This window comes from Mus musculus, chromosome 6 (assembly GCF_000001635.26).
Source record: "Mus musculus strain C57BL/6J chromosome 6, GRCm38.p6 C57BL/6J".
In the NCBI taxonomy this organism is placed as follows: Eukaryota; Metazoa; Chordata; class Mammalia; order Rodentia; family Muridae; genus Mus; species Mus musculus.
Window position 1 is genome coordinate 115,589,540 of NC_000072.6, and position 12,090 is coordinate 115,601,629.

General features: G+C 45.8%; 1 protein-coding gene across 1 annotated transcript in view; it reads right to left on the minus strand.

Moving 5' to 3' along the window:
* Mkrn2os (makorin, ring finger protein 2, opposite strand) overlaps positions 1-3,037 on the minus strand; it is a 9,030-nt gene extending 5,993 nt beyond the window's left edge. Inside the window, exon 1 of the mRNA NM_001101431.1 lies at positions 2,735-3,037. Within this exon, the coding sequence (NP_001094901.1) occupies positions 2,735-2,952 (218 nt within the window). The 5' untranslated portion in view covers positions 2,953-3,037. The remainder of the gene's footprint in view (positions 1-2,734) is intronic.
* Positions 3,038-12,090: the final 9,053 nt, after the last annotated feature.

A 12,090-nucleotide genomic window follows, 5' to 3' on the forward strand; every position in this document is an offset into this window, starting at 1 on the left:
AAGCACTTTATATAAAAAGCATGGGCGTTTAAATGAGGAGGGCATAGGCCTCCCCCATAGCCTGTGCTAGGCCTTGCCATCAGCTATAGGCTGGCTAAAGGGTTCAGCAAAGCAGAGCTCCCATACCTCCACAGTCGTGTGATGGAGGAGCTTTCTTCTCCCTCTGGGAGTCCATTCACCAATCCACCAGCTAATATGAGTGAAGGTCCTACAGGTCCTCCACCTTCTTTTTCGTTTGTCTAATTTTTTTTGCTGGGTGGGGTTGTTTTGTTTTGAAACGTGGTTTCTCTGTGAGGCCTTGGCTCTCCTGGAACTCACTCTGTAGACTAGGTTGGCCTTGAACTCAGGGAGCCTTCTGCCTCTGCCTCCCACACACTAGGATAAAAGGTGTGCGCCACCACCACCCTGCTTGGTTCTCAGCCTTCTTAACCACAGCTCAGTATAACCTGTGGCCACTGCACTCCCTGGATTGCTGTTTCTTACCATTACTCTGTTGGTTTGAGGTTTTTCTGGTTTGGATCGGTTAGTTCTTGGATCAAACCCCGAGTCTCACACATGCTCAGCACAAGCTTTCTATCCCCCACACACCCTTAAACATATTCTTTTGTATTTGTTTGGTTTTGTTTAAGACAGAGGCTCACCATGTAGGCCAAACTGGCCTTGAGCCTATAAGCCAACATCATTTTTTTTTTGTTATTGTACATTAACAAAATAATAGGCTTCATTATGACACTTTCTGACATGTCTATAATGTGCTTTGATATGATCTGTGCACCTTGCTCGGCAGGTCATTCCTAGGAGGGCTCAGTCCTGGTGTCAGCTCTCAGGTAACTGATTCTTCAGTAAAGCAAGCAGCCCCAGCTTTCTCACCATACTGTTCCCTCTCGTCAACCCCAGGGGCTGTTCTGAGCTTACAGAGACCCCATGGGCTCCGAGGCTAGGCTTGAGTGAACAAGAGTCCGTGCTGAGGGCTGGTTCTGCCCCTCTCTGGGTGCTCCACACTCCTCATTTCCCGGCTCCATCTTAGCCAGACCACCATCCCTCCCATAAATTTTCAGTCGTTTGACAGCTCGCTGGGTGTTGACTCTGGGCCTGACAAATAAGGCTGGTGACACAGGACAGCATGAGGCTCTGCCCTCTTGGCTTCCTTCCAGAAGGATCATTTCAGCTTTAGTTTGGCAAGTCTATGTTTTCTTTAGTTCAAGATACCAGAGACTGGCCGGGCAGTGGTGGCACACGCCTTTAATCCCAGCACTCGGGAGGCAGAGGCAGGCAGATTTCTGAGTTCGAGGCCAGCCTGATCTACAGAGTTCTAGGACAGCCAGGACTATACAGAGAAACCCTGTCTCGAAAAAAACAAACAAACAAAAAAAGATACCAGAGACTGGGCTACATAGCAAGTTCAAGGCCAGCCTGGGCTAAGTGAACAACAACAAAAAGTTAAAGGAAGGTTTTTAAGCAAAAGAGAGACCATGGAAGAAAAGGGTCTGGATCTACCCAAAGGAATGAAAAGCTCCAGAAAAGATGAATATTTGAGTAATATCAAATATATGTTTTATTGAAAGATAATTGTATAGATCTAAAATTGATAACTCACTTATATGCATATTTTCCTCATTCTTAATATTGTACATTTTTTAAATTTATGAGTACAGGTGTTTTTGCCTCTCTCTCTCTGTGTGTGTGTGTGTGTGTGTGTGTGTGTGTGTGTGTATGCGCACCATGTATGTGTACTACCCCCAGAGCCCAGAGGAGACAGTTGGCTTCCCTAGAACTGGAGTGACGGATAATCAAGAGACACCGTGTAGGTTCTGGGAACCGAACCTCCGTCTTCTGGGATTGCAAATAGCAGAGCTCTCCCTCCAGCCCTAACACTTGCCTCTTTTTGTTGAGTTTTCACATTTAACATTAAGTTAAGTTTGCACTTTCAGGGAAAAAAAAAGCGAATGACTTTTTATTGGAATTGTATTAACTTGTATGTTTTAAGACTGGAAGAGGCTCTCTGCTGGCTCATGTCTGTGATCTTAGCATTCAAGAGGCTGAGGCAGGAGATTCACATGGTCATGACCGCTCTGGTCAGCATAGCCAGTTCCAAGCCAGTCTGTGTTATTTATACAGCGAGAGCCTGTTTCAAGGGAAAAGAGAAAGGCAGCAGGCTTAGGAGTGCAGTTTAGCTCTGAGCACGTATCCAGCCCGTATGAGACTTTGAATTCTACCTCTAGCACTGTAAAAGGAAGAGGAAATGAAAAGAAGAAAAGGGGGAGAACCCTCAGACTTCCTTGCTAATTAAATTCACCCCCATCAAGAACCATCTCTTGCGGATTGTACTTTGCTCTGCACATTGTACCTGCTTGTCACATAAGCTATGAGCCGTCGCTTACATCTCACGCCGATAACATTCACTGCCTGGCTATTCCCACCCTGCCGCTCAGCAGCACATCCTTTCCTCCTAAAATCACTCAGCAGGTGTCTTCATGCAACTCGAAGCCTTCCACATACTACTCAAATGTGTGCACAAAACCCAGGGCCTTACCCTAGGCAGGCAAGTCCCACACCCTGGCCGCATACCAACCACTCTGATGGACAAACAGGCCTGCGGATGAAGACATAAAGACTACAGTCTACCCAAAGCAAGCCCACACACACTGCACTGCACACATCCTTCAGAGAAGGTTTGATGACTGGCACACAGCAGAAACGCATGCACCGGGTGTCATAACCCAAACCACTGTACCTAAGGAACGTCCCTCGCGTCGGTTTGAGGAGGAAGGCGCACTTCTCTTGATGACCGTTGGAGAATGGATCTGAGATGCTGATAGGTGCGTCCTCTATCCTGGTGGAGCCCACGTCCCCCTGGCAGAGAGGGCAGCATTGGGGTACACTGAAGGTGTAGATGGACCTCTCGCAGTGCCTGAATTTAATTAGAGGCTTCCCAGCTCCTTCGAAGTGCATCCCGAATGATTGCCAAGCCACCAAGACAGGTTTCAGGAGACTTCCTTTTCCTCATTATACAGCTGGCTAACTCACACCACCTGAGTAACCTAATCTACAGTGACATCATCCTGGGTGGAGGCTTTAGACACCAAGCTAGGTAGATTAACCAGTAACCAGGCTGCCCCTGCTGGACTCTTAAAGAGCTAGTTCTTATTTGAGCTGGCTTACCAAATTTCTTTTTAGATGCTGCCGTTTGCAGCTGGTGACAGCCACTCCTACTTATCCTCTAAAGCCCTGCTTTCCCATGCAGCCCGTCTCCCCTTCCTTCAGCCTCTCCTTATGATACTAAGAGTAATTCGTTGTGACTGCCTTCCTGCTGGAACAGATACGTTTTAGAGTCTGATTTCAGACTGGGGTGGGCTCAGAGTTCATCAGAGGGTCATGAGATTAAACAGGAGGGGTCTGGCCCCTCTCTCCCCTAGCCAGCAGAGCAGCGGGCACTGGTTCATATAACTCTGAAAGTTGGAAAGTTACAAACAGCCTGCTGCATGACACAGTCCTTCTTCATAAGCGGGGCAGTCTCAAGCCTCCAGTTATTCACGAGGTAAGACTGTGTCCTGTGCCACTTGGATGGGGAATTTGGAGGAGGCAAGTCCCAGCTTATAGGTAAAAGGGGCAGGGATTTCTGGTGATGAAGAGACTTTAAAAAGCCCTGTCTTGCCAGGCATGATGGTGCACACCTTTAATCCCAGCATTTGGGAGGAAGAGGCAGGCAGAGTTTGAGGTCAGCCTGGTCTACAAAGTGAGTTCCAGGACAGCCAGGGCTACACAGAAAAACCCTGTCTCAAACAAACAACAAAAGAAAAAGAAAAAAAAAACACAACCAGCAGGAAGCTGTTTTCCCCTTTTCTCTGTCCTGGTGTCCCTTCTGCAGAACGGTTCTTCGGTAAAGACCGCTTTGTTTCCATGACTCTTTTGAATCATTTATCTTATTTCCCACACTGCCTCCCTTCCTCTTTTTTTTTTTTTTTGTTGCTGCTTTTTGTTTTGTTTTTGTTTTTTTGTTTGTTTTGTTTTGTGGTTTGGTTTTTTTTTTTTCTTTTTTTTTTTTTTTTCGAGACAGGGTTTCTCTGTATAGCTCTGTATAGCCTGTGGAATTCACTTTGTAGACCAGGCTGGCCTCAAACTCAGAGATCCGCCTGCCTCTGCCTCCCTAGTGCTGCGATTAAAGTCGTGCACCACCATGCCCAGCTCCTTCCTCTTTTTTCTCAGATAAACAAACATAATTGTTTCCCTAAAGGAATATCCCCCCAACCTCCTGCAGGCATATCCATCTTAGGTTGTAACTAGAAACAAAAGTCAAACCAGTGTACATTGGATAAGAATAAATAAATAATAACCCACCACATCGGAAGTAGGCTCTTTGAGTCCAGCAGTACCAGGCAGCCTCAAGTCTCTAGACCAGGGGTTCTCAAACCTTCCTAATGCTGTGACCCTTTAATACAGTTTCTCATGTTGTGGGGACCCCAAGCATAAAATTATTTCCATTGCTACTTCTTAGCTGTAATTTTGCTACTGTTATGAATCATAATGTACATATCTGATATGCAGATGGTCTTAGGCCTCTGTGAAAGAACAAGTTGAGAATGGCTGCTTGCTCTCATCAGTTTCAAGTACCTGAAATAGTTCAAAGGGGTTTTGTTCTTGTTTTTCCTTTCTTCTCTCTCTCTCTCTCTCCCTCTCCCTCTCTCTCTCTCTCTCTCTCTCTCTCTCTCTCTTTTAGCATTTAGAGTAACCAGGAATGGGCTGGTGAGATGGCTCAGCAGTTAAGAGCACTAATTGCTCTTCCGAAGGTCCTGAGTTCGAATCCCAGCAACCACATGGTGGCTCACAACCATCCGTAATAAGATCTGATACCCTCTTCTGGTGTGTCTGAAGACAGCTACAGTGTACTTGCATATAATAATAAATAAATCTTTGGGTCAGAGCGAGCAGAAGTCCTGAGTTCAATTCCCAGCAATCACATGATGGCTCACAACCATCTGTACAGCTACAGTGTACTCATATACATAAAATAAATAAATGAATCTAGAATGAATAGTTAGGGCCATCCTGTGGCAGGCAGGGCTGTGAGATGCAGGAGGGATGTGGTAGGAAACCACAGAGAGGCATGGCTCCACACTCATGGGTAACTGGTCATGGGTAACCACAGCAGCAGCACCTTCCAGCAGAGAGAAGGGAGCTTTTTTCAGAGTCAGCCATCCTCCCTGGGGTGGGCACCGGCAGTTGTGTTCCTGGTTGTGTATCAAGGCCATAGAGTACTGCGTTCTCATCAAACTGTGTTGAGATGTTCTGGCTATAAAGTGCCCATGTCTTACTGTCATTGGCGGGGTGGATCTGCCTGACCACTGGCTGTGTAGCAGCCCCCTCACATGTCCTCAGGAGAGGGCCAGAGACACACGAGGAAGGTGGGATTGTCTTAAAAGAAGTTAGGCGGGGTGAAGTCCTCTTTTGTTACTTGAGGCCACTGTGCAAAGCCCTGTCCTCTCAGCTTTAAAGTGTGACACCCATACAGAGAGTCTCTGCGAGGTAGACACCTCCCTTGGTAAGTGTGACTAAGTCTTCTTGCACCTGCTCTCTCAGGTTTGTAGGAGGCACAGTTTTGGGTTGTTGCGTTTTGTTTTGTTTTGTTTTCTCCCCAGAGCCTTCATCTTTAGATTCCTTGTAGTCTTTTCTCTTCCATTGTGTAGTGATGTACCCTCTCCCCAGCTCCATCTTCTGGACAGCTTCTCTTCTGGCAGGGCCTGGAGTCTCTGTACTGGCTAGTTTTGTGTCAACTTGACACAACTGGAGTTATCACAGAGAAAGGAGTTTCAGTTGGGGAAATGCCTTCATGAGATCCAGCTGCAAGGCATTTTTTCAATTAGTGATCAAGGAGGGAGGTTCCCTTGTGGGTGGTGCCATCCCTGGGCTGGTAGTCTTGGTTCTATAATCGAGCAGGCTGAGCAAGCCAGGGGAAGCAAGCCAGTAAGGAACATCCCTCCATGGCTTCTGCATCAGCTCCTGCTTCCTGACCTGCTTGAGTTCCAGTCCTGACTTCCAGCAATGTGGAAGTGTAAGCCAAATAAACCCTTTCCTCCCCAACCTGCTTCTTGGTCATGATGTTTGTGCAGGAATAGAAACCCTGACTAAGACAGTCTCCATATCGGATGCTAAGGGAAGGGGTAGTGTTCAAACAGGACAGGACCAAATGTCTTTGGGCACTGTCAGCCAGGTGAGGGCCAGTCACAGCAGGTGCAGAGGCCACACGACTTCTCAGACACTTCTCAGATTCCACTGGGTTGGATGAGGTTGGCACAGCTTGCTTCTGTGGTGGAAGGAGAGAGCCACTATCTAAACCACTAACTGGGGTTCAGGGTGAAGGAGATAGGTGTGGGTGGGGCCATTCTTTCTCCTACACTGAATAGCTCATTCGGACTCACATTACAGAACTCTCTAGTCAATTATTCATATTGAGTTTTGTGTTTTCCCACAGTCAGAGAGGCTTTTGGGCTTGGAGGCAGACATTTTCTATTTTTATTTCATCCAGAAAAAACATGAACACACAAAGTTTATTACTTTTAGGCCAGGGTCAGGGATAGTAGCTCATTGGTAAGTCCCTCATGTTGTTTGAGGCCTTTGTACATCCCTAGCACTGAACCAGAAAAAGAGAAAGAAATATTGTTGACCACATGTCTTAGGGTTTTACTGCTGTGAACAGACACCATGACCAAGGCAACTCTTATAAGGACAACATTTAATTGGGGCTGGCTTACAGGTTCAGAGGTTTTAGTCCATTATCATCAAGGCAGGAACAAGGCAGCATCTAGGCAGGCATGGTGCAGGAGGAACTAAGAGTTCTACATCTTCATCTGAAGGCTGCTAGCAGAATACTGGCTTCCAAGCAGCTAGGATGGGGATCTTAAAGCCCACCCCACAATGACAAACCAATCCAACAAGGCCACACCTACTCCAACAGGGCCACACCTCTTAAAAGTGTCACTCCCAGAACAGAGCATATACAAACCATCAAACCCCATAAAAAGTGGATTGAAATAATGTGTCTTAATAAACTTTATTTAATGCACCAGCTTTGTAAACAATTATTTTATATATGCGCTATGTGCACCAACATGAGTTCATGTGCAGCACCCTAATGCAGGTCCCTGAAGAGGTCAGAGGTCATTGACTTCCCTAGAGTTACAGGTTGTTCTGTGCTGCCTGCTGTAGGGGCTGGGAACTGAACCTGGATCCTCTTGAAAAAGTAGTAAGCTCCCCCACCCCCGTGTATCGCTGGCTGTCCTAGAGCTCTGTGGACCAGACTGGCTTCTTAAATCAACTACACTTCTCTTTAATCCTACTCCTGCCCAACTTTATTTTTTTTAGGCAAGGTCTCAAATAGCCCAGGTTAGCCCAAAATGAACTTAAACCCTGCCTCCAACTCTAGAATGCTGAGATTCCAGGTATGCACTACTATACTGGGTACTTTTTGTGTCAACTTGACACAAGCCAGAGTTACTTAGGAAGAGGGAACCTACATTGAGAAAGTGCCTCCACCAGACTGGCAACCTGTAGTGCATTTTCTTGATTGATAATCGATATGGGAGGATCCAGCTCACTATGGGTGGAGCCACCCCGGCTAGTGATCCTGAGTGCTATGAGAAAATGGGCTGAGCAAGCTATAGGAGCAAGCTGGTTCAAGGCAGTCCTCCATGGTTGTGGCTGCACTTCCTGCCTCAAGGTTCCTGCCCTGAGTTCCTGGCCTGACTTCCCTCGGCGATGAAAGGTTGCATAGAACTGTAAGCTAAAATAACCCCTTTCCTTCCCAACTGACTTATAAGCATACATGGTTTTTATCATACCAGTAGAAAAGTAGCTAAGACAACCATCATGCATGGTTTCTGCAGTGCTGGCGTTTCACCTGGGATGTGCACGGAAGGAAAGCACTTTACTGAGCTATACCCTGGCCCTATGAACAAGATTGTTCTCTCACTCTCTATCCCCATATTCTCTCCAATTTTCTTCTCACCCCATCCCCTTCTCATTGAATCCCTTCTTTTTCCTCACAGCCAGACCCCCAGTTACTTTGGGATGTATGTTTTTTTTTTTTTAATTGCCCACTGAGTTTCACTAAGTCTGTTTGCAACAGCATGAATAGGAGTCATTTACTTGAGCATGGGCAAGTTGCTAGTGGCTCTCTCCAGGAACCACTAACTTCTGATTGCTGCCTGTGGAGAGGTGAGTGTCTATGAGTCTCTCCCCCACCCATGACAGGATGCTGATGAACCTAGTATTTTTCTTTTTCTCCTTCAGATAGAGTCTCACTGTGTAGTGGCAGATCTGTATTCACTATGTAGACCAGGCTGCCCTCAAACTCATAGAGACCTGACTACCTCTGCCTCCTGATTTAAAGGATTAATACTAAAGGCATTGTCTTAGTTGCGGTTTTACTGGTATAAACAGACACCATGACCAAGACAACTCTTATAAAGGACAACATTTAGTTGGAGTTGGCTTACAGGTTCAGAGGTTCAGTCCATTATCATCAAGGTGGAAGCATGGCAGCATCCAGGTAGGCATGGTGCAGGAGGACCTGAGAATTCTACATCTTCACCTGAAGGCTGCTAGCAGAATACTGGCTTCCAAGCAGCCAGGATGAGGGTCTTAAAGCACACACCCACCGTGACACACCTCAACAGGACCACACCTTCTAATAGTGCCACTCTCTGGGCCAAGCATATACAAACCATCACATTCCACTCCCTGGCCCCCACTGGCTTGTTCAAACATATGAGCCTATGGAGGACCATACCTAAACATAGCATAATTCAAATACATTTAATCCCACTTCAAAGGTCCCCACAGTCTATAGCAGTCTCAATAATGTTAAAAGTCCAAAGTTCAGAGTCTCTTCTGAGATTCATCCAATCACTTAACTGTCATCTTCAAAGCAAGACTGGAAACCAACTGGGCAAACTCCAAACTGCATCTCCATGGCTGGTGTCAAAGCAGTCTTTGTATCTCCAACACCTTTTTCATCTTTGTTGACAGTAACAAACTTTCTCCTAGTCTGGTTCCACTGCTTTTTAGCAGCTTTCCTCAGCAGATCGACCACAGCTCTGGCATATCAAATATCTTGAGGCAACACGTCAATGTTACAGCTTCTGTTTCAATGCCTGGGATCCACACATGATCTTCTTTGCTCCTCCAAAGGGCTCCAATTGGCACTTTCACCAATGGCCTTCCATGGCCTCTCACAGTGTCAAGCATCAGCTGCTCTTCATGACCCCTTCATGCCTTCAAAACCAGTACCCCCTGGGTGACTCTTACACATTACCAAGTCCAGCTGCAGCATGAGGTACAACCTTGGCTATCTCTGGAACACAGCTTCTTTGTGCTCTCAGAAGACACTTCCCAGAAGATTTCACCTCAGTGATGCTGGCCTCTTCTAAATCACCACTAATTTCTTAGCTCCAGATAACCAGCATCAATTTTCCCAGTAGTCCCTTTAATTCTGGACTCTAAAGCCAGAGCCATGTGGCCAAAGCTGCCAAGTTCTGCTGCTTGCTGGGGCTGGAACATGGCCCCATGTTCTATTACATTATCACTAACTAGCTTTCTGTTTTCTAACTCCTTCACTACCTAACCTTGGCTATCCTGGAACTTGCTCTGTAGACTGACTTTGAACTCAGAGATCTGCATGCTTGTCTCCTAAACACTGGGATTAAAGGTGTGGGCCACCAAACCTGGATTTAAGTTTTTCTTCACCTGCCGGGCGGTGGTGGCACACGCCTTTAATCCCAGCACTTGGGAGGCAGAGGCAAGTGGATTTCCAAGTTCAAGGCCAGCCTGGTCTACAGAGTGAGTTCCAGGACAGCCAGGGCTACACAGAGAAACCCTGTCTCGAAAAACTCCCCCTAAAAAGAAAAAAAAAAGGTTTTTCTCTACCTAGAACTTGCTCTGTTCTAGGCTGGCCTTGAACTCAGAGATCTGCTTGTCTTTGCCTCCTGGGATTAAAGGCTTCTGCTACTGGATCTAAATTTAGCTGGGTGGGATCTTGCCACAAAGTCACCACCCCCTAAATTCAATTTAATATCCTTCAGCTCCATTTCACTTCCTGGTGCCCCTTTAATACTCAAACCATATATTTTTATATTTTTCCATTATCAGCTGGCTGCACTTGTTTAAAATGCTCTTCATGAGGCTTAACCAGAAAACAAAGTCTATGATGGGCTTTTCTGAGGCTTCCTTTGTCAATGCAATCAATCTGTGTCTCTTCACTTTAGCCTCAGGCAGACTCTTCAGACAAGAGCATATTCTTCACCAAAAATACCACAAAAACAGTCTCTAGCCCACAAACTGAAATTCTCCCCTGAAACCTCTTGGGCCAGGTCAGCACAATTCAAATCACTCTCAGTAACAAAGTCTTCCGTATTCCTGCTAGGATAACCCACTAATCCCTTTTTAAAGCATTCCACTGCTTTCCAAATCCAAAGTCCCCAAATCTATATTCTTCCAAACAAAAGCATGGTCAGGCCTAGCACAGGGTTTTACTGCTGTGAATAGACACCATGACCAATACAAGTTTTATAAAGGACAACATTTAATTGGGGCTGGCTTACAGGTTCAGAAGTTCAGTCCATTATCATCAAGGCAGGAACATGGCAGCATCCAGGCAGGCATGGTGCAGGTAGAGCTGAGAGTTCTACATCTTTGTCTTTTTTTTTTTTTTTTTTTTTGAGACAGGGTTTCTCTGTATAGCCCTGGCTGTCCTGGAACTCACTTTGTAGACCAGGCTAGCCTCGAACTCAGAAATCCACCTGCCTCTGCCTCCTGAGTGCTGGGATTAAAGGCGTGAGCCACCACGCCCGGCTCTGCATCTTTGTCTTAAGGCTGCTAGTGGGAGACTCACTTCCAGGCAGCTAGGATGAGGATCTTAATGCCCACACTCACACTAACACACCTACTCTAACAGGGCCACACCTTCAAATAGTGCCATTCTCTGGGCAAGCACATACAAACCATCACAGGCATGCACTACCACAATTGGCCGTGGGCACAGTCTTCTGCAGATCTTTTGTAGGTAGCCACAGCTACTGAGTGTTCCTAAGTCTAAAGCTATGTCATGTCGGGAGACAGCATTCCATGGCACTCTCCCAACCCTCCAGCTTTTACATTCTTTCTCCCCCTTCCATGATATTCTCAGAGCCTTGCTAGCAAGGTCAGGGTATTGGCACACATGTTCTATTTAGAGCTGAGCATTCAGAAGTCCTTACCTGTTTTTACAGTGTACCACCTCTATAAAATGAAAAGAATACCCATAATGTTTCCAGAGTACTATGCTGTTCATTTTTTCTTCTTCTTCTTTTTTAAATTTATTTATTATATGTAAGTACACTGTTGCTGTTTTCAGACACACCAGAAGAGGGCACCAGATCTCATGATCTCATTTCGGCTGGTTGTGAGCCACCATGTGGTTGCTGGGATTTGAACTCAGGATCTTCAGAAGAGCAGTCAGTGCTCTTAACCGTTGAGCCATCTCTCCAGCCCCCTGCTGTTCATTTCTATACAATGCCAACTCAACACAATAAACCAGGAGACACTTTTTCAAAGCTGATAACACAACTGTAGTTTGCAAAAATCCAAATTATATATATGTACATACTGCTTCAGTGTCTGCCTCCAGATTCCTGCCTTGAGTTATGTACGTATGTATGTATGTATGCATGTATGTATGTATGTATGTATGTACACAAAAAGATCAGTACGGGGAGAGGATATTTGGTGTGGATATAATCAAATACATTGTACACATGTATGAAATTATCCAAAAATAAATAAATAAATAAAAATTCTTACTAGAGGATGGCTCAGTGGTTAGGAGCACTGGCTGTTTAGTTGGGGACCAGGGTTCAGTTCCCAGCACCGACATGGTAACTCACAATCGTCTGCAACTCCAGTTTCAGGTGATCTAACTCCCTCTTCTGGCTTGCACCAGCACTGCATTCCACTTGGTGTACAGCCACACATGCAGGCAAAAACACTCATATCATAAAATAAAGATAAATAGTAAAATTACTTTTATCATCATTAACATCATCAATCATCATCATCATC